This window comes from Chiloscyllium plagiosum, chromosome 39 (assembly GCF_004010195.1).
Source record: "Chiloscyllium plagiosum isolate BGI_BamShark_2017 chromosome 39, ASM401019v2, whole genome shotgun sequence".
Taxonomy (NCBI): domain Eukaryota; kingdom Metazoa; phylum Chordata; class Chondrichthyes; order Orectolobiformes; family Hemiscylliidae; genus Chiloscyllium; species Chiloscyllium plagiosum.
In genome coordinates, this window is record NC_057748.1 from 5,177,870 (window position 1) to 5,198,862 (window position 20,993).

The 20,993-nt window shown below is 41.7% G+C and overlaps 1 protein-coding gene across 1 annotated transcript in view; it reads left to right on the forward strand.

Moving 5' to 3' along the window:
* The window catches only part of LOC122542008 (protein lin-7 homolog B), a 22,020-nt gene extending 1,338 nt beyond the window's left edge, over positions 1–20,682 (forward strand). Inside the window, exons 2-7 of the mRNA XM_043679301.1 lie at positions 77–157; positions 1,759–1,877; positions 3,901–3,972; positions 9,562–9,771; positions 14,217–14,380; positions 19,957–20,682. Coding sequence (XP_043535236.1) covers positions 77–157; positions 1,759–1,877; positions 3,901–3,972; positions 9,562–9,771; positions 14,217–14,380; positions 19,957–19,978 — 668 coding nt within the window. The 3' untranslated portion in view covers positions 19,979–20,682. The remainder of the gene's footprint in view (positions 1–76; positions 158–1,758; positions 1,878–3,900; positions 3,973–9,561; positions 9,772–14,216; positions 14,381–19,956) is intronic.
* The last annotated feature ends 311 nt before the right edge of the window (positions 20,683–20,993 follow it).

Here is a 20,993-nt window from a genome sequence, read left to right on the forward strand (position 1 = left end):
CATTTCGTGATTGACAACGGAATGGGCCAATGACGAAGAGGACACTATTAATACGCATGAGGAAATCGGCCACTAGGGGAAGAGGGTGGGGTTTATTCGGGATATTGTCCACAATTACTGAGAGGGTTGTCCCCCGACTTATGGCTGATATATTTCAGTAATGTATCTTTATAGTAAAATATGTATCAGTATATATTTAGAAATATCTCATTTTTAAAAATCAGGATATATTTCCGTCATATGCCCTGTATCTCTCAGATAAATTTCTGGATCAATTTTGCGCATTTCAGGTATATATGTCAATGTTTATTTCAGTAATACTGAAATATATCCCTGAAAGATATGTGAAATATATAACTGAATTCTATATCTGACATATATCTAAAACATATTTCTGTATACATTGTGTTTACCTTGTGTTTATATTTGAAACATATATTAACATATATGTTTCAGTTATATCTATCAGTATATATTTCAGCAATATGTCTATAAATTCCAGTAATATATAATATATATTTCACATATGTATCAGTAACATGTGTTACTGAATTAATTAAAATTAAATCAGGATCACTTTTATAGAATCCCCACGGCATGGAAACAGGCCATTTGGCCCAACAAGTCCACACCAATCTTCTGAAGAGCATCCCACCCAGACCCATCCCCTTACTCTATCCCTGTAACCCTGCATTTCCCATGGCAAATTCACCTAACTTGCACATCTTTGGACTGTGGGAGAAAACTGGAGAACTTGGGGAAAAAAACCCATGTAGATACAGGGAGAGCGTGCAAACTCCACATAGACTGTCACCAAGGCTGGAATCGAACCCAGGTCCCTGGCATTGTGAGGCGGCAGTGCTGCCCATAGTTCTTCCACCGTTGTGCTGCCTTGTCATAAGACAAACTTGAAGTTTCTCACATCCAATGCCCCAAATATGCAGCAGACAACAAAATCTTTAAGACAGTTCGTAGGATGTTTAACAAGCTCAATTATTCGTAATTCCGGGGTAACTGATGATTTTGTATGGTCCACTCAACATCATCACACTCTATTTTACATGTGCACAGGTAGGATAAAGTTTAAAAATCACACAACACCAGGTTATAATCTGACATGTTCATTTGAAAGTACAAGCCTTTGGAGCACTCCCCCCTTCATCAGGTACATAGTAGCTGCCTGATGAAGGAGCAGTGCTCCGAAAGCTTGTACTTTCAAATAAACGTGTTGGACTATAACCTGATGTGTGATTTTTAACTTTGTCCACCCCAGTCCAACGCACAGGTAGGATGGGCAAGAGCTGCTCAAGTTATGGCTGTAAAGTTGAGCCCTCGATTTTGGTGCTGTTAATTGAAGGATATATGTTGGCTGGAACCCTAGAAAGAACCTCTCAATCTTCTTCAAGCAATAGCATAAGATCTTTTACATTCCACCTGAGAAGGCAGACTGGGGCAAGTTAATGATTGCAAATGGCTGTCAATGATTGCAAATGGCTGTCAATGAGGCACACGTCTTAAAAATGTGTTGCTGGAAAAGTGCAGCAGGCCAGGCAGCATCAAAGGAACAGGAGAATTGACGTTTCGGGCACACGTGAGGCACACGTCCCCAGATTGGTTTCAGAAGCTGTTGCTGCATGCCAATAAACAAGTTAGAGGCAGCATTTGAGAATACCTCGCAAAAGGGATGGGGCAGAAAGATCAGGCTTGAGCACCGCCTGCAAAGCCAAGTGTTTAATTCCTGCTTTCTGTGTGTTCCAGATGTTGCCCGAGCAATCGAGCTGCTGGAGAAGTTACAGCGAAGCGGCAACGTTCCCCCACAGAAACTGCAGACGCTGCAGCGGGTTCTTCAGAGCAAGTTCTGCTCTGCCATCCGTGAGGTCAGTGCCCAGTTGGTGATTGCAACTTTGCACCCTGACTGCATGTGCTCATTAAACTCAGTAAATGTGTTTGTGTTTCATTGCTCTTTCTGCATGCCTCAGCCTTCGAAGGAAAGAAGCTTATTTGGATGTTTTATAATTGCACCTGATTAAAAGTGAATTTTACTCTTTCTGACATGCGAGGTTTTAACAAGAGCAGAGTGAGAATTTAAAACTCGTTGCAACATGGAGTAGTTGAGGTGAACAGCATTGATATATTTTAGGTGAAGCTGATGAACACATAGAAAGGAAGGAATAGAAGGTTATCTTGTTAGGGTGAGGGGGGACGGGGTGGGCAGGGAAGACCTTTGTGGTATGTAACATTGGTTTAGACCTGTTAATCTGAATTGGCCTGTTTCTGTGTTGTGAATTCTATATAGCTCACCAGTCCATATCAAGAAGTATGTTTCAAAACATCTCCTGTCAATCCTGATGTTCGAATCCCTAAGAATTTGTCAACACACTCATAAGTAATAAGATTGTTTTGTCCAAGGGCTTGTGTCTTCTGTACTATAGAGAATATCCCTCCCAAATTTAACCTGAAGAATATACTTGGGCTTAATGTCCATTTCCATCAGTGAAGATCAGCCATTAATACCTTGTACTTACTTATTGTTTGTCCACAGAAAATTACTGTCTGTTCTTATATTTAAGTCATGCACTTACATTAACACTTTGTGTTATAATTCCTGCACCTACATTTGAAATGGAAATTGCATATGTAAACATCACACTGTAATTACACCCACTGGCCACTGGAAATGCTGCAGGACCATTTTAGGCAGGTGCTATTTTGGATCTGTTTGTTTGCCTACGAACTATGGTTTTTAAGTGCGGATGTAGAAATGTGTAAAGAGCAAAGTTAACATATTGAGTGAGGTTAAGGGCAGACCATAAAGTGTCTGCCTGCTTTGTTCCAATTATCCTTCACCTCGCCTAAAACCCATACTGAGTCTTTCCTGTCTGATTGAAAGTCCATGGCAGAACAGCTCACAGTCATTGTAAAAGTCTAGCATGTATGTGTGATGCCAAGTTTCCTTAATGTGTTTCCCGCCACACTTGATTAACAGTTTTGTTGGTATAATTATACCGTGAAAATGCCACAAGAGATCTGACGGCATTAGATTATAATCCACGAGTGACTGTCTTTTGTACTGGGGTTGATTATAGTTATTAGTCTATTCCATTAATTTTTTTAGAGTACTGTGCTGCTCCATAATGACACAGGGTGCTGTGGGAGAACTTCAGTGCAGAGGCTGCACAATTGGCTAATGCGGTGGGAGCCACAGACTTGGTGAAACTGCATTGAATTCCTGGCAGGTGGCAAAAAAAAGTGGTTGCTCCAGTGCAGATTAACTTAAGCAGTTGACTTTGTCAAACACAGTATTAGCATCAAAAGGTGTGTTTTTGAAATCTTATGAAATTTTTTTTTGTTTTCTTTTCCCCTGTAAACTTGTCTCTCAACAGGCTTTGTCATTTATTTGAGTGCAGGTGGTATAAGGTGAGTAGCAGGAAGACGTAATGGATGGATTCCTGGGATGGCAAATTTGTCCAGAGGAGAGATTGAGTCAAATGGGTGTGTATTCAGTCAAGTTTAAAAGAATGAGAGGGGATCTTATCATAATTTATACAATTCTGATAGGCCTGGACAGACAGGGTGCAGGGATGATGATGTTTCCCCTGGCCAGGGGGTCTAGATAAAAGGTCTTAGATACACAGTAGACCATTTCAGAATGAGATGAAGGCAATTTTTTTCACGCAGAGAATGCTGAATCTATGGAATTCTCTACCACTGTGGAGGAATAGAAAGAAATAGATTTTTAGAAGCTCATGGTGTCAAAGAGTCTGGGGAGGGAGCAGGAGTATTGTGTTAAGGTAGAGGATCAGCTATAATCATAGAGAATGGCAGAGCAGGCTCAATGGGCAAAATAGCCTAACCCCTGCTTCTGTTTTCGATGTTCCCATGCCTTTTTTCTCATTCCAGGTGTATGAACAGCTTTACGAGACTCTTGACATCAGCGGCAGCCCTGAGATCCGAGCTCACGCAACAGCCAAGGTACCCACGGCCTGGTGAATGCAGGTCCCTCACATGAAGCTTCACTGAGCACAAGTAACAAGGTATTCGCGAACCTTGGAGAAGGCCATCAGCCACTTGCACCATCCAGTCAGGTCCTGGCTGATCTGAACTCTAACCCAATATACCTGCCTGAGAGCAATCTCACTAAACATCCTTGCCTGACAAAAATCTATCAATCTCAAGTTTGAAAGTATCCACTGACCCTTAACCACAATAGATTTCTGGTGGAGAGAGTCAGATTTCCAATCATCTTTATGTTACGAAGTACTTCCTGAGGTTAGCCCTGAATAGCCTGACTCAAATTTTAAGATAATGCTTTCTTGCCCTGGACTGTCCCACCAAATGAAACAACCTCCAATCAATTTTTAAAAATTAATTATTCATTCTCGGATTATGCACCTTATTGGTAAGGCAACCATTTGTTCCCTTTCACTAGTTAGAGTTATACAGCACAGAAACAGACCCTTCGGTCCAATCAGTCCATGCCAACCATAATCCTAAACTAAATTAGTCCCACCTACTTGCGCTTGGCCCATATCCCTCCAAACATTTCTTAATCTTTACTCATTCAAATGTCTTTTAAATATTGAAACTATACTTGTATCAACCACTTCCTCTGGAAGTTCATTCCACACACAAACCACAAAAGATTGCCCCTCATGTCTTTTTTTAAATCCTTCTCTCTCCTGTCACCTTAAAAAATATTTCCCCAGTCTTGAAATTCTCAACCCGAGGGGAAAAAACATCTGCCATTCACCTTATCTATACCTGTCATGATTTTATAAACCTCTATAAGGTTACACCTGAACCTCTTGAGAAAATGACACCAGCTTATAGTTCAAAAGGTTTATTTGAAATCACAAACTTTCAGAATGCTGATCCTTCCTCAGATTCACCTGACAAAGGAGTAGTGCTCTGAAAGGTTCTGATTTCAACTTAACCTGTTGGACTATAACCTGGTGTCGTGTGACGTCTGACTTGCGTCCACCCCAGTCCAACACCAGCACCTGCACATCATTGAGAAGATGGTGATGAGCTGCATTCCTAAACTATTCCAGTCCATTCAGAGTAGGCACACTCCCAGTGCTTTTAGGAAGAAAGGTCTAGGATTTTGATCCAGCAATAGTGAAGGAACAGTGTGCCAGTTCCAAATCAGAGTAGCAAGTGAATTAGTGCAGATCCTGCAGGTGCTGGCGTTCCCATGCATCTGCTGTCCTTGTCATTCAAGGTAGTATGGCTGATGGATTTGGAAGGTGCTGTGGAAGGAGATTTGTCAAGTTGCAGCACTTTAACTTGGAGATGGGGCACACACTGCAGCCACTGTCTGCTGGTGGTTGATATGTTGCTATCAAGCACATCTGAAGTGAAATTGGAGCTGCACTCATAAAGCAAAATGGAAAGTATTCCATCAGACTCCTCCTTGTATCTTATAGATGGTGGACAGGCTGTGGAAAGTCAGGAGGAAAGTTACTCACTGCAGCATTCCCAGCCCTGATGTACAATTGTAGGCATAATATTCACATGACCGGTTTAGAGTCATAGAGATGTACAGCAAGGAAACAGACCCTTCAGTCCAACTTGTCCATGCTGACCAGATATCCTAACCTAATTTAGTCCCACCTGCCAGCACCCGGCCCATATCCCTTTAAACCCTTCCTATTCATATATCCATTCAGATGTCTCTTAAATGTTGTAATTATACCAGCCTCCACCACTTCCTCTGGCAGCTCATTCCATACACGTACCACCCTCTGTGTGAAAAAGTTGCCCCGTAGGTCTCTTTTATATCTTTCACCTCTCATCTTAAACTATGCCCTCTAGTTCTGTACTCACCGACCCCAAGGAAAAGACTTTGCCTATTTACCTTATCCATGCCTCTCATAATTTTGTAAACCTCTATAAGGTCACCCCTCAGCCTCCGATGCTCCAGGGAAAACAGCCCCAGCCTATTCAGCCTCTCCCTGTAGCTCAAATCCTCCAATCCTGGCAACATCCTTGTAAATATTTTCTGAACCCTTTCAAGTTTCACAACATCCTTCCGATAGGAAGGAGACCAGAATTGCATGCAATATTCCAACAGCGGCCTAACCAATGTCCTGTACAGCCACAACATGACCTCCCAACTCCTGTACTCAATGCTGTGTCCAATAAAAGAAAGCATACCAAACTCCTTCTTTACTATCCTATCTACCTGCAACTCCACTTTCAAGAAACTATGAATCTGCACTCCAAGGTCTCTTTGTTCAGCAGCACTCCCCAAGATCTTACCATGAAATGTATAAATCATGTCCTGATTTTCCTTTCCAAAATACAGTACCTCACATTTATCTAAATTAAACTCCATTTGCCACTCCTCAGCTCATTTGTCCACCTGATCAAGATCCCTTTGTACTCTGAGGTAACCTTCTTCGCTGTCCACTACACCTTCAATTTTAATGTCATCTGCAAACTTACTAACTATACCTCCTATATTTCGTCAGTGGTCATCTCACAGGATGTTGACGGTTTGGGGATGTTGTTAAATGTCAACAGGAGGGGATTATCATCGACTTTGTTTGGCTGTTCTTCACAATATCAGCTGACAAGTGGACAAGAAGAAATAGAACACCCCTGTATATTTATTCCACCTTGCCCCCAAAGGGGTTGCAGACAGACTGGGAACACTGAAGCAATGGGACCAACTTCTCTGTGTTAATTAATGATCAGGGTTTACATTTTATTTAACGTATTTGTATCTCCGACTGTTTGAACACACACTACACTTATGTGAGGGAGAAGAGAATGGCCAGAGTGAAGGTAGGGTCAATCAGGGATCGTGAAGGGAACTTATACCTGGAATTGGGGGAGGTAGGGGAGGTCCTTAATGAATACTTTGCTTCAGTATTCACTAGAAGGGACCTTGTCGTTTGTAAGGACAGCATGAAACAGACTGATATGCTTGAAAAGGTTGATGTTAAGGAGGAGGATGTGCTGGAAATTTTGGAAAGCATGAGGATAGATAAGTCCCCTGGGCCAGACTGGATGTACCCAAAATTGCTACAGGAAGTGAGGGAAAAGATTGCTGCGTCTTTGGTGATGATCTTTGCATCCTCACTGTCCCCTGGAGTAGTACCAGAGGGTGGTAAATGTTATTCCTTTGTTCAAGAAGGGGAATAGGGATAAGCCCAGAATTGCAGGCCAGTCAGTCTTACATCTGTGAATCATTGAAAAGGATTCTGAGAGACAGGATTTATGATTATTTGGAAAAGCATAGTTTGGTTAGAGATAGTCAGCATGGCTTTGTGAGGGGCAGGTCATGCCTTGCAAGTCTTATTGAATGCTCTGAAGATGTGACAAAATACATTGATGAAGGGAGACCAATGGCTGTGGTGTATATGGATTTTAGCAAGGTGCTTGATAAGGTTTCCTGTGGTACGCTGATTCAGAAAGTAAGAATGCATGGGATACAGAATTGGCTGGCCCACGGAAGACAAAGGGTGGTAGTAGGTGGAAAGTATTCAGCCTGGACCTCAGTGACCAGCAGTGTTCTGCAGGGGTCGGTTCTGGGACCTTTGGTCTTTGTGATTTTTATAAATGACTAGGATGAGGAAGTGGAAGGGTGGTTAACAGGTTTGCCGATGACACAAAGGTTGGTGGAGTTGTGGATACTGTGGAGGGCTGTTGTAGGTTGCAATGGGACATTGACAGGATGGAGAGGTAGGCTAAGAAGTGGCAGATGGAATTCAACTTGGAAAAGTGTGAAATGATACATTTTGGAAGGTCGAATTTGAGTATAGAATACATGGTTAAAGGCAGGATTCTTGGCAGTGGGGAGGAACAGAGATATCTTGGCATCCACATCCTTCAAAGTTGCCACCCAAGTTAGTAGGGTTGTGAAAAAGGAGTATGGTGTGATGGCTTTCATTAGTAGCAGGATTGAGTTTAAGAGCCACGAGGTTATGCTACAGCTTTATAAAGCCCTGGTTAAACCACACTTGGAATATTGTGTTCAGTTCTTGTTGCCTCACTATAGAAATGATGTGGAAGCTTTAGACAGGGTGCAGAGGAAATTTACCAGGATGCTTCCTGGATTGGAGGGCATGTTTTATAAATAAAGTTTGAGGGGGCTAAGGCTTTTCTCATTGGAACAAAGAAAGATGATAGAGGTATACAAGATGATAAGAGGCACAGATAGAGTGGATAGCCAGAGACTTTTTTCCAAGGCGGAAATGGCCATCATGAGGGGACATAATTATAAGATAATTGAAGAAAGGTTTGAGGATGGTGTTAGAGGTAGATTCTTTACACAGAGAGTGGTGGGTGCATGGAATGCTCTGCCAGCAGTGGTAGTAGAGTCAGAGACATTAGGGACATTTAAGCGTCTCTTGAATAGGCACAAGGAAGTTATTACAGTGAAGGTTATGTAGGTTAGTCTGATCTTAGAGAAGGATAAAAAGTCAACACAACATCGAGGGCCAAAAGGCCTTTACCGTGCTGTACTGTTTTATGTTCTAAATGGGTCAATGGGCAGAAAAATGGCAAAATGGATTTCAATTCGGATAACTGCGAAATATTGAATTTTAGTAAAACAAACAAGGGTAGGACTTATACAATTAATGGGAGGGGTGGTGTTGTAGAGCAGAAGGGACTGGGGAACAAAATGCTTTGAAGTTTGCATCACATACACGGTGGTTAAAAAAGCGTTTAGCACGCTTGCCTTCATTACTCAGTTCTTTGAGTATAGAAGTTGGGAAGTTATGTTGAGGTTGTACAGGACATTGGTGAGCCCTCTTCTGGAGTACTGAGTGCAGTTATAGGAAGGATATTATTGAACTTGAGAGTGTTCAAAAGAGATCTACCGGAATGTTGTCAGGTCTGGAAGGTTTGAATTGTAAAGAAAGGCTGGATCGGCTGGGACCTTTTTCACTGGAGCATAGGATGTTGTGGGGTGGCCTCATAGAGGTTTGTAAAGTCATGAGGGGTATGGATAAGATGAATCGTAGGCATTTTTTTCCCTAGGGAGGGGTATTTCAAGACTAGGAGGCACTTTTTTTTAAGTGAGAGGAGAGAGATTTACACAGAGGGTGATATGCATATGGGATGAACTTCCAGATGAAGTGGTTGATGCAGGCAGAGTTACAATGTTTAAAAGACATTGCTGAATACCTGAATAGGAAATGTTTGGAGTGATATCGGCCAGCAACAGTCAATGGGACTGGTTTAGTTTGGGATTATGTTCAGCATGGACTGGTTGGACCAAAGTGTCTGTTTCCATGCTGTGTGACTCTATAAGTGACATGGAGTTGTCCCCTGTGAACTTGCCACATTTTTCCCTCAACTGACGTTTAAGAGAAAGACTATCTTGTCATTACCCTTGATGTTTGTGAGATGTTGCTGGATGTGCATTGGTTGCCATGTTTCTTGGAGTATAACAGAACTCAATTTCAAAAAGATCGACACAGGTTGCAAAGCCCTTTGGGATCTCTCTGAAAAGCTCTATGTCTATGCAAATTACTCTTTCCTACAGAGAAAATACTCTCAACTGTGCGTCGGTTAATCTGTTTTCCTCTCTTTCTTTCCGTATCCCAGGCAACAGTTGCAGCATTTGCAGCCAGTGAGGGACACGCACATCCCCGAGTTGTGGAACTTCCTAAAACAGAGGAAGGTCTTGGCTTCAACATAATGGGCGGGAAGGAACAGAACTCCCCAATCTATATATCCCGAATTATACCTGGAGGGGTCGCAGACAGACATGGAGGTCTTAAACGGGGGGACCAGTTACTCTCAGTAAACGGTGTGGTGAGTGTTGAGGTTTACTTGTTTTACTTATTTCTGATGAATGTGACTGGTAGCAGAAAATGGGTGAAGCTGGCTAAAGGCCAAAAAGGTATATAATGTCTCCGATTTTCCTTTGTTGACCAGAAATGTTACCTCCCACTATTCCCACAACTCCACAGGACACAAAATAAATTTACTAGCTTTAGAAAAATAAAAATTGTCAGCCAGTTTTTTGTTTAAGACAATCAGCAAAATTATTAATTTGTCATAAAACAAAATTTAATTCAGCAAATATCTAAATCTGATTAACGTGCAGTTGGAAATAGGAAAATATAAATATGCATCCTTCCAAATAACCCCAACACACATACACACACAGACCCGTGTGCACGAACCCACACACATAAATTAAAAGAAAACATAAGACCATAAGAAATAGGAACAAGAGTAGGCCATTCAGCCCCTCCAGTAGGATCATGGCTGATACAACATTCCTCACGTCCACTTTTCTGTCCTTTTCCTGTAACCCTGGCTTCTCCAACTGATCATGAATCTATCCAGTGCAGCCTTAAATATACACAAGGACTCTGCCCTTGCACCTGTCCATGGCATGGAGCTCCAAAGGCTCCCAACTCTCTGAAAGAAGAAATTCCTCATCTTAATCTAAAATTGAGACCCCTTTATTCTGAGACTGTGCTTTCTGGCCCTAGAGTCTCCCATGCGAGGAAACGTTCTAATAACATTGAGCCTGTCAAACCCCTTCAGAATCCTGTATGTTTCAATGAGAGCACCTCTCATCCTTCTAAACTCTGGTGAGTAGAGTCAACTTGCTTCACCTTTGCTCATAAGAGGATCCCTCCATGCAAGGGATCATCCGAGTGAACCTGTTTCGAACTGCATCCAATGAAATGACATGTTTCCTTCCGTAACAGGACCTGACCTGCTTATAGCTCTCCAGATATGGTCTCACCAGCACCTTGTATATTTGCAGTAAGACTTCCCAATTCTTATACTACAGTCTATTTGAAATAAGGACCAACATTCCATTAGCTTAAAAAAAAACTGTGAATGCTAGAAATCAAAACAAAAACAGAAATCGCTGGAAAAATGTGGAGGTCTGGGAGAGATAGCAGAGTTACTGTTTCAGATCCAGTGACCCTTCTTCAGTCCATAACGATTGGTTCACTTTATGAAGTCTCTGATTTATTGGTTAAGAATCATGGTTTACAGCAACTGATGATGGGAAATAAACTGGATTTTTTCAGTCTTGAGATTTTTATTCTGCAGAGAGAAAGACAGCTCCTTCCTTTCCAGAGATTTGGTGGCTTCTTCTCCTAATCTGTTCAGCTACCTCATAGAGTCATGGAGATGTACAGACCCTTTGGTCCAACTTGTCCATGCCGGCCAGATATCCTAATCTAATCTATTCCCATTTCCCAGCATTTGGTCCATATCCCTCTAAACCCTTCATATTTATATACCCGTCCAGATGCCTTTTAACTGCTGTAATTTTAGCAGCCTCCACCACTTTCTCTAGCAGCTCATTCCAAACACATACCACCCTAAGCTTGAAAAAGTTGCCCTTGGGTCTCTTTGATATCTTTCCCCTCTCACCCTATATCTACGTGCTCTAGTTTTGAAGCCTCTGAGCCAATCACACAGATGTTGGTAGACAAAAGGCCTTTGTTGTTGACAACTAAGCACCATTTCACAGACTGACCAGCTACTTGTTGCCAGTCGTATCTCCTGATGAAGGGCTTATGCCTGAAATGTTGATCCTCCTGCACCTTGGATGCTGCCTGACCTGCTGTGCTTTTCCAGCACCACCCTCTTCAACGCCAGTCAAATCTCCCCTCATACACACCCCAAGGCTTCAGCTGCTCTGTAAGTGCACTCCCCCCGCCACTGCTTGAACAAACAGCACTGTAAATAGCACATACACTGAATGACAGCTAACTAGCTTTTAAAACGTGCAGCAATCTTTTCCACAATCCTAGATTTTTATAAATAGTCCATTTCCCATTTCAATACACAATAAAAAAAAAATGCAGATTTTACAATAAATCCTAGTTAGCTTAAAACGTGTGGCTTCCAAGAAGTATCTTTAAAACCCAATGTCTTTTTAATGAACCCTTTAAAAGAACTTATTAACAGACTTAATATTGAGTTCAACATCTTCAGATTGTGAATCCACTCCCACAACTTCCCTTTTCTTTAACTTTACTTGTTGCATTCTATGTCACCATGTCCTCTTCCCCCACCCCCCCATTCCAATGGGACTCTCTTCTTTCCAGTCTGGCCATTCTCACATTCCGATCACTTAACCTGCACTATCAGCGTCCTTTCTTTCTTCTTCTCTCTGTCTCTGTCTTTCCCTTGCTCCCCCCCAACTATTGCATAAATGTTTCCCCCTCTCCACTTCACGTTAGCTCTGATGAAGAGTCATCTAGACTCAAAACGTTAGCTTGCTCTCTCTCCATGGATGCTGCCTGACCCTGTAATTTCCATTCTCAGTCTTCAAATGAACCACTTAAAAACAAAATGAGGCATCTTCATAATTGACCATTATAGGAACAGGAGGAAGCCAGGCAACCCTTTGGGCCCATTCCATCATTCAGTTAGATCATAACTGATCTGTGTCTTGACTGCATTTACCCACCTTGTACTGTAACCCTTAATATCCTAACTCAACAAAAATATATCAATGAAAACAAAAAACTGCTGATTCTGGAAATCTGATACAGAGAACAAAAGTACTGCATATATGAAGCAACTCTGGTAGCCTGTGTGGCAAGAGAAACTGTGTTAACATTTTGAATCAAATATGAATGTTCTTCAGAACTGAAAGAAGGTAGAAATTTTACACTGAAGAATGTGGAGAGAAGGAAGATCAATATGAAGGGAAGGTCTCACACAGGTGAGAGGGCGAGAGAAATTCAAAGGTTTCGTGGAAAAATTGGCAGAGGAAGTGGTACTGGCCATAAGCAAAAGCTACAGTGGACAAAAAAGCAAAAGGCATGTCTAAAAATATCAATCGTAAGAGCAATTATGGGTGAGCAATAAATGCTGGCCCACCAAGTGACTCCCACATCCTATTACTGAATTAGTTTTTAAAAAGTCTTAGGCTTGAACATTTGGTTGAGCCCTGCAGCTACAGCTTCTTTGGAGGAAAGAAACCCAAATTTTCACAAAGTATTCTTTGTGCTTCCTGACATCAGCCTTGAATAACCCAGCTCCAGTGTTAGGAGTCTTCCCCTCCACTTTTCTGGATTCCCCAACCACAGTAAATATTTCCCTCTATAAATCCTATCAAATCCTAAGACATTAATTTGATCACCTCTTGAATTTCAGGACTCGAAGAAATACAAGCCCCCAGTCTTTTTCTTTTTGGATGTGTTATGACACAACGCTGTGGTTAACACATCCTGAGGTCGGACTTGAATTCGGACTTTGTGGCCCAGAGATAGGGCTATTGCTGTGCTGCAAGATCCTCCCCAAGCCTGGTCTTTGCTAACCTCATATCTTGATCCTTTTAGCTCAGGTATCATTCTGGTGAACCTACACTGCACCCTCTCCAATGCGAATGTATCCTTTCTGAGGTGAGGTGAGGTGCCCAAAACTGAACATAGTTATTCTGTGTAGAATCTAACCAGAACTTTATACCACAGTTTAAAGACTAGTAAGACAAGATCTATCTTGGGTTTGATTAATCTTTTCTGGATGCCATTGGCAATGTTTAACCAGCTCAGTTATTGCCTTGATGTTTTGCCGAATTGTATTTTAAGCTAGGCTCTGTTTCCACAAAGAGCCCTCTCAATCCCACTTCTTTCCTTGGGTTTCCTTTCCTCTGAAGAATTGTCAAGGTCAAGTGGTATCTTCTGGCTGGTGGGAACCTCTGGTGAAATGGATTGACAGCTTTTAAGGCACCTTGTGCAATGCTGGATTTTTTCATTTTTTTGACTCTCATATACATTTAGGCACTTTGTGGATATGTCAATGTTGGTAAATTATCTGCACAGCTATAAGAGCCCATTAGAGTACTGTACTTTGCTGGCTATGCAGTCAAGTCATGATTCTTATAATTCTTGCATGGAATGTGGGTGTCACTGGCAAGACCGACACTGGCTGAACATCCCTAGTTGCCTTTGAACCCATAGGTCAATTCAGAGACTGGTTAAGAGTCAACCACTTTAATATGAGTCTGGAATCACATGTAGGATAACAAGCTTATGATGATGAGTCATAGATGAGTTTAACTCCCTTCTATTTCTAATAGAGCAATTTATATGGCTGCAGAACATTCTGATTGCATCCCTGATCCCTTCTTTGGCTTTGGTGTGTGTGCACATACACAACTGAATTGTCAATATGTGTATTGGAATTCAACGCACCAAGTGAGGGATTGAGGGTGGCAGAATGGTGTTAAATTTTCCTTTCTTTTTATCTTGCTGCCTCTTTGTATTCAGAGCGTGGAGGGAGAGCAGCATGAGAAGGCCGTGGAGTTGTTGAAAGCTGCGCAAGGCACGGTGAAGTTGGTGGTGAGATACACACCTAAAGTCCTAGAAGAGATGGAGGCACGCTTTGAGAAAATGAGGACAGCTCGCCGCAGGCAGCAACACAACAGCTACTCGTAGGTCTCAGGATGGCAGCAGGAATCGGTTAAACCGTTTTCATATTGTACTGACTTAATAACTTGTGAGACAAATTTACAAATGCGCTGTATCAAATTGACAAGCTGGTTGTCAAGCCTGACTTCCTCCTCCCACCCTTCACCTTAAACCACAGCAGCCAATTCATCTCCTGGGAGTGTTAATTTGATTCTAAACCAGCTGGTGAAGTATGAAACTAGACTCTTAATATTTTTCTTGCTAATATACTTATTTCCAGAATGCAGCATTATAAATGTCCGATTCCTCTCAGCCACTCCACTGTGGCAACAGTCTCTCATTGTGCTCTTTTCAAAACGATTGAACAAAATCAACCAAATTAAGACAAAGTAAAAGAGGGACTGTAAAAAAAAAATCAAATGATCAAATGAAACTTACAAACTTTAAAATGCCGCTCAGGGCAGAGTTAATGCTGTCCAGGCCCTGCACTGTCCACCGGCTGGGGAAAGGCCTTCAGTGTGGGGGTGAACCCTGCTTTGACTAACTAAAAAGGGGCTATAATATAACCCCCATATACATGTGGAACACTGACTACTCAAGACTGCAAAAAAGAATACAAATGTATTCTATCTCCGTGCTCTTTTAATAAATCAGTTAAAACAATGAAACTAATTGAGTGAAATTAAGCAGGGGCAGCCTCTCTTTATAAACGTTATACAGTAAACTACTAGATACTAAACTATGCTGTTCATCTGGTATCTTAACAATATAGTTATTGTCCCATGAATAGAGATGGCAAAAAGTAAAGAGAAAACCTTAGAATTAATATAGATGAAGAATTCTCTTGGAAAATTGCCCTCCAATAATCAGAAGTGATTGAAAACAGTCCAGAAGGCCACGTGGACCATGTGTTACAGAAACTACTGCCTGTCAATTAAATAATGGAAATATTGACACCATTATCTTCAGTCCTGACTCCTTTGTCACCAACTCCATCACTCCTCCTCTGTCTGAGGCTGAACTAAACTGGTCGGTGTTATATTTGACACTGAGATAAGCTTCAAACATAATTTAACTGAGTTGAGAGAAACTAATAAGCTCAGAAATTCTCCTATCTCTCATCCTGTCAGTCTTTCTCTAAAACACTTTCCTTGAAAGCTTCCTGTTTTGCAAGACCTTTGGTCATCTGCGCTAATATTGCTTTAGTTAGCTTGTGAGTTAGCTGTGTCTCAGTAATAGCAGCTCTCACCTCTCAGTCACTGAGTTGTTAGTTATAGCTCCACTCTAGGACTTGAGCACAAGTGTTAAAGCTGACACTGCAGCACTGAGGGGTTGCTGCTTTGTCAAACGTGCCCTCTTTCTGATGAAACTTTAAATCAGGCTGTTATCTGGGACAGCAGGATTATGTTCTGTGAGGAGGAATTGAGGAGACTGGGTCTTTGTTCTCTAGAGTTTAGTGAGAAGTCACATGACACCAGGTTGTAGTCCAACTGATAAAGGAGCAGCACTCCAAAAGCTTGTGACTTCAAATAAATCTTTTGGACTATAACCTGGTGTCGTGTGACTTGTGACTTTGTCCACCCCAATCTAATGTGGTCACCTCCACATCACTCTAGAGTTTAGAAGAGAGAGCTGATCTCGTGAAAACATGCAAAGTTCTTCCAGGACTTGACAAGGTAGGTGCAGCAAGGAAGTTTCCCTTGGCTGGTGGGGATTGTAGAACAGGGCACAGTCTCAGAATAAGAAGTAGGTCTTTTAAGAATGAGGGAGAATTTCTTGGCTCAGTGGATGGTAAATCTGTAAAATTCTTTACCCCAGAGAGATGTGGAAACTCAATAACTTGTATATTCCAGATAGCGATTAATAGACTTCTAATGCTTAAAGGTATGAAGTGATATAAGATTTGTCATGATCTAGTTGAATGGTGGAATGGACTCAAAGGATCAAATGGTGTACTCCTGCTGTTACACACTAGAAGATAAACCATGTTTAAGTAGAGATGAAGTCCACACATCCAGTGAGATCTTTATTTCAGTTAACCACAGTCCATAATAGGCAGCACAATGGCTTAGTGGTTAGCACTGCTGCTTCACAGCACCAGAGATCTAGGTTCGATTCCACCCTCACGTGACTGTATGGAGTTTGTACATTCTCCCCTGTGTCTGTGTGAGATTCCTCCAGGTGCTCCAATTTCCTCCCTTGGGCTAAAGATGTGCAGGTTGGGTGGATTGGCCATACTAAATTACCCCATAGTGTCTAGGGATGTTCAGGCTAGATGGATTAGCCATGGGAATTGCAAGGTTACAGGGATATGATGAGTCTGGGTGGGATGCTGCTTGGATGGTCAGTGTTGACTTGATGGGCCGAATGGCCTGCTTCATACTGTAGGAATTCTATGATCATATAGATCTCATACCTCAATGATTACCAGCTGCTCATATTTATACAACTAGTTCAAACACAGTTTTTCTAATTAACCTGTTTAGAGATGTTACTTCACATCTCTGGAGCAGATGGCACTTGAACCTGAGCCTTCTGGTACAGGGGTAGGTACACTACCACTGTGCCACAAGAGGGCCTCTTCATAAACCTAATTTTTTTTCTACCCAGAAGTGCTATCCCACCACCAAAATGCTTTTGGTGCTTTTGCTTTTTTTTAAACTAGTAACCACCACCAGTAAAAGCACCTCGGTATCCAGTTGAGTGTTGACAAGCAAAGCCCATTATGGGCAATGCAAACCATATGAGGTGGGGGTGTAGTGGTGTTGGGGTAGTGTAGGGAGAGCAGGAAGGGACTAAAATCAAAGTGCAGCTGGACAGGGAAATGAAGCACAGTATCCCCCGCAATGCCCACTGCTGTAAAGGCATCAAGAGCATTGATGTCATTAAATCCAATTAACCCTTAATGAATATATCAATCACCTGTTCATCCCTTCATGTTTTAGTGGATGACAACCCCTCCCTCCTGATCCTGAACCAAGGCCTTGCCAACTCTCTTAGGTGGTTATAAAAAATACCCATGACGTTATTTCTGGTAGGGAAGGCGACTTATCCTCAATGCTCTGGGTCAATATGTATCAGTCAGTTTAGGTACAAAACCAGATTATCTGGCAAGTATCACATGTTTATGAGAGCCTGCTGCAAGCAGTTTTGTTTTCCTGTATATCATTAGCAGTGAAGCAGTTTAATGATCTGCAAGGCACTATAGAAATGAAAGAAACTTTTGGTGTCATAAAGCACATGGAACATTTATTATGTTCAAGGCACCATACAGATGTGAGTCGTAGTTATGTGCAAAGCCACAACCATTCTATCTAATCCAATCTCTGACCTACTAGAGACTGGTTTGACTCCCTTTGGAGAGTGTCACAGAAAAAAATAGCAGCCATCTCATCAGCTGGCTCAGTTTCCAGAGGCTTGCCTCTTTCATGGGAAAATACAAGCCATCCAACATAGAGACAGTTTGTACTCTTTGGAGAGGACATGAGTTTAAAGTCTGTATGTCAAACTGGACTACTGTGATACTGAAGCTATCCAGCCCTTGAATTATTTTATAAACCTCTCTCAGGTTTCCCCTGAGTCCACATTGCACTGGACAGGTCCTGAAGTAAACCTGAGTAGTGAACATGTTTTAACTTCACTCTTGGTCTGGCATTTTAAAATAACTTTCTATAAACTGCCAGTTTTGCTTCCTGATCTTTGCAGATCTCTGGGGAGTCAGGGGCTTGGTGTTGTATAATTGCCCTCAATGTTTGTGGATCAGGAGATCAACTTATGAGTAAAATTGTGTATTATGGTGTGAGAAAAATATTTTCACTCGGTGAGTAGTTGGCATATGGAATGTATTGCCTTGAATTCTGGTGGAGGCAGGTTCATTGGAGGCATTCAAAGAGCATTGGACAATTATTTGGATGGAAATGATGGACAGAGGTATAGCAGGGGATTAGCACATTTTGAAGAGCCAGTGCAGGCACGATGGGCTAAATGGCCACCTATACAGTAAGACTTATGTGATTCTGAATCTTTAGTTCTGATACTGTCCAGCAATTTCTAGCTCAGTGGTGTAATGTTCTCCCTTCAAGTCAACACTTGCCATCTTCAGCTCACCTAATGTAGGTGACGACTTTTCCCAAAGTACTAGACAGGCATCTGAGTCATCAACTGGCAAAATGTGCAGCCTTCAGAAAAATGAAAGCTGAGGAGAGTTGATGGAGGAGGGGGAATGAACAAAAAAAGGTCAAATATTTACTAAGAACATTGCTTTTGTGTTTTATAAGCATCGTACTTGGAGCACTAAGATTTAAATTGACTTTTATGCCACATTGAAGTAGCTCACAGCTAATGAATACTTCACATTTTTAATCCAACATTTGTTGCCAAACCCGAACTGCCCTTGAGGTGTCTTGAATGCAACTGAGTGGCTTGCCAGCTTGTTTCAGAGGGCAGTTAAGAGTCAAATGCTCCATTTGTGTCATTCCAGACTGGGTAGGGCAGCAGGTTTCCCTAACAGACACCTGTGAATCAGATAGCTTTTTATGGTAATCAGACAGTTTGTCACTATTACTTAAGCCAGCGTTTTTATTACAAATTTATTTAATTAAATGTAAACTCTCCAGTGGAATTTAAACTTATCTCTCTGGATTATTAGTCCAAGTTTTAGGATTACTAGTCCAGTAACATAACCATTATGCTACCGTATCCATTTTTGAAGTATAATCACTGTTGTAATGTCATTGCACTGAGATTTACTCCTGATCAGTACAAAGCTGGTCACTAACATAGAATGGTATCCAATTACCATCATAATGCATGAAGGTATTCAAAATCATGAGGGTCTGGACAGAGTAGAAAGGAAGGAACTGTTCCCATTGCTGGTAGGATTGAGAAATTTGCGAAATTTACAGAATTGATGGTAGCAGCAATGCAGAACAAGTGAAGGAAAAAAAGAAACATTTTAATGTAGAAAGTGGTTGGGGTCTGGAATGTGCTGCCTGAGAGTGTGGTGGAGATGGAGATGGAGGCATTCTGGAGAGAATGGGATTGTTATCTGAAAAGGAAGAATCTGCAGATTTACATGGAGCAGGCAGGGAGTGGCTCCAAGTGCACTGCTCATTTGGAGAGCCGGCACAGGCATGAGGGACCAAGTGGCCTCCTCCTGTGCTGTAACCATTCTCTGAAATCATAGAACTTATATAAATGTTATGACTTGCTTGGGCTCAGTGTATAATTCATAAAATCATATGAAATAGAAGCATGAGGGGCATTCAGCCTTTCAAGTTTAATCTACTATTCGATAAGATCGTGGTTGATCTAATGTGAGCTTTATTTGACTTTCTTGTCTCTACCCAAAACTCCTGAAGAAGGCCGTATGCCTGAAACATCGATTCTCCTGTTCCTTTGATGCTGCCTGACCTGCTGCGCTTTTCCAGCAATACATTTTTAAGCTCTACCCAAAACCCTTGACATCCTTATTGGATCAAACTTCCTTATTTTAGAGATCCTTATACAGACAAGGAAGTGTTTAATATGCAGATGTTATGTTTGGATCATTATTATCAGATGCGCACTGTGCAGCTCTCTTATCTTTTTTCCCTGGCAGGTCACTGGAATCCCGAGGATAGCCGGTTTGATCTCCTGTTTCCAGAGGTGGTCCTGGTACCAAGCATGTGATGCAGCTGTTGTGCGTGTAGCCAAGTGACCCCCTCCACACTGTAGGTCTGACCATGACAATCGCTGCGAGCTTAGTTAATGTGAAATGGGGCATCACCTTTTCACAGATAAATGTTCAGTGCATGTTAGAGAGTTGGGCGAGGTGAAAATTCCAGAATGTGTATGTTGGCAACGTTTTGGTGTTAATGTCCTCACACACCAAAGTATAATGCTGCAGATGCTGGAAATCTAAAGCAGAAACAGGAAATACTCAGCCGTTCAAGCCGCATCTGTGGAGAGAAGCAGAGTTTATATTTTAGGTCAATGGCTTATTTATTGTTTCTGATGAAAGATCGGCGACCCAGAACATCAACTGGTTTTCTCTCTGCACACATACTGCCAGAACTGCTGAGTGTCTCCAGCATTTCTCTTTTTTTATAGATCAATACATCATGGGTTTGGAAGCAAGTAGCGAAAGCAACAGAAGCTTTTCAGTGAAGTTAATACCTCTCTAAATGTTAAGGACTAAAAGTAGCAAAAGTCCATAATTGTGGTAAGTCACTTATTTAAAAGTTAAATGTGAATAGATATTGTTAAATGACTGACAAAAGTAGAAATTGCTCGAAAAGATCAGCAAGTCTGGCAGCATCTGAGGAAGGGTCACTCAACCCGAAACGTTAACTCTGATTTCCCTCCCCAGTGGTGCTGGACCTGCTGATCTTTTCCAGCAATTTCTATTTTTGTCACTGTTAAATAACTGTTTTGTTCTCAGTTATATTTCCCTGCACTGAATGGGTCTTTCACGTTGAGGTCGAAAGCACTAAGCACTGTTTTAGTTCTACTGTTTGAATTATCTATTTGGCATTCAGAACTCCGCAAGTCAAGCCTTTAGGTGGAGTAAATTATGCATTTCAGATCAGGATTGAAAGTTCACCTTTGCCATCATCTATTTTTAAAATTCGAAATTTTAAGACATGAGCAAGAGGT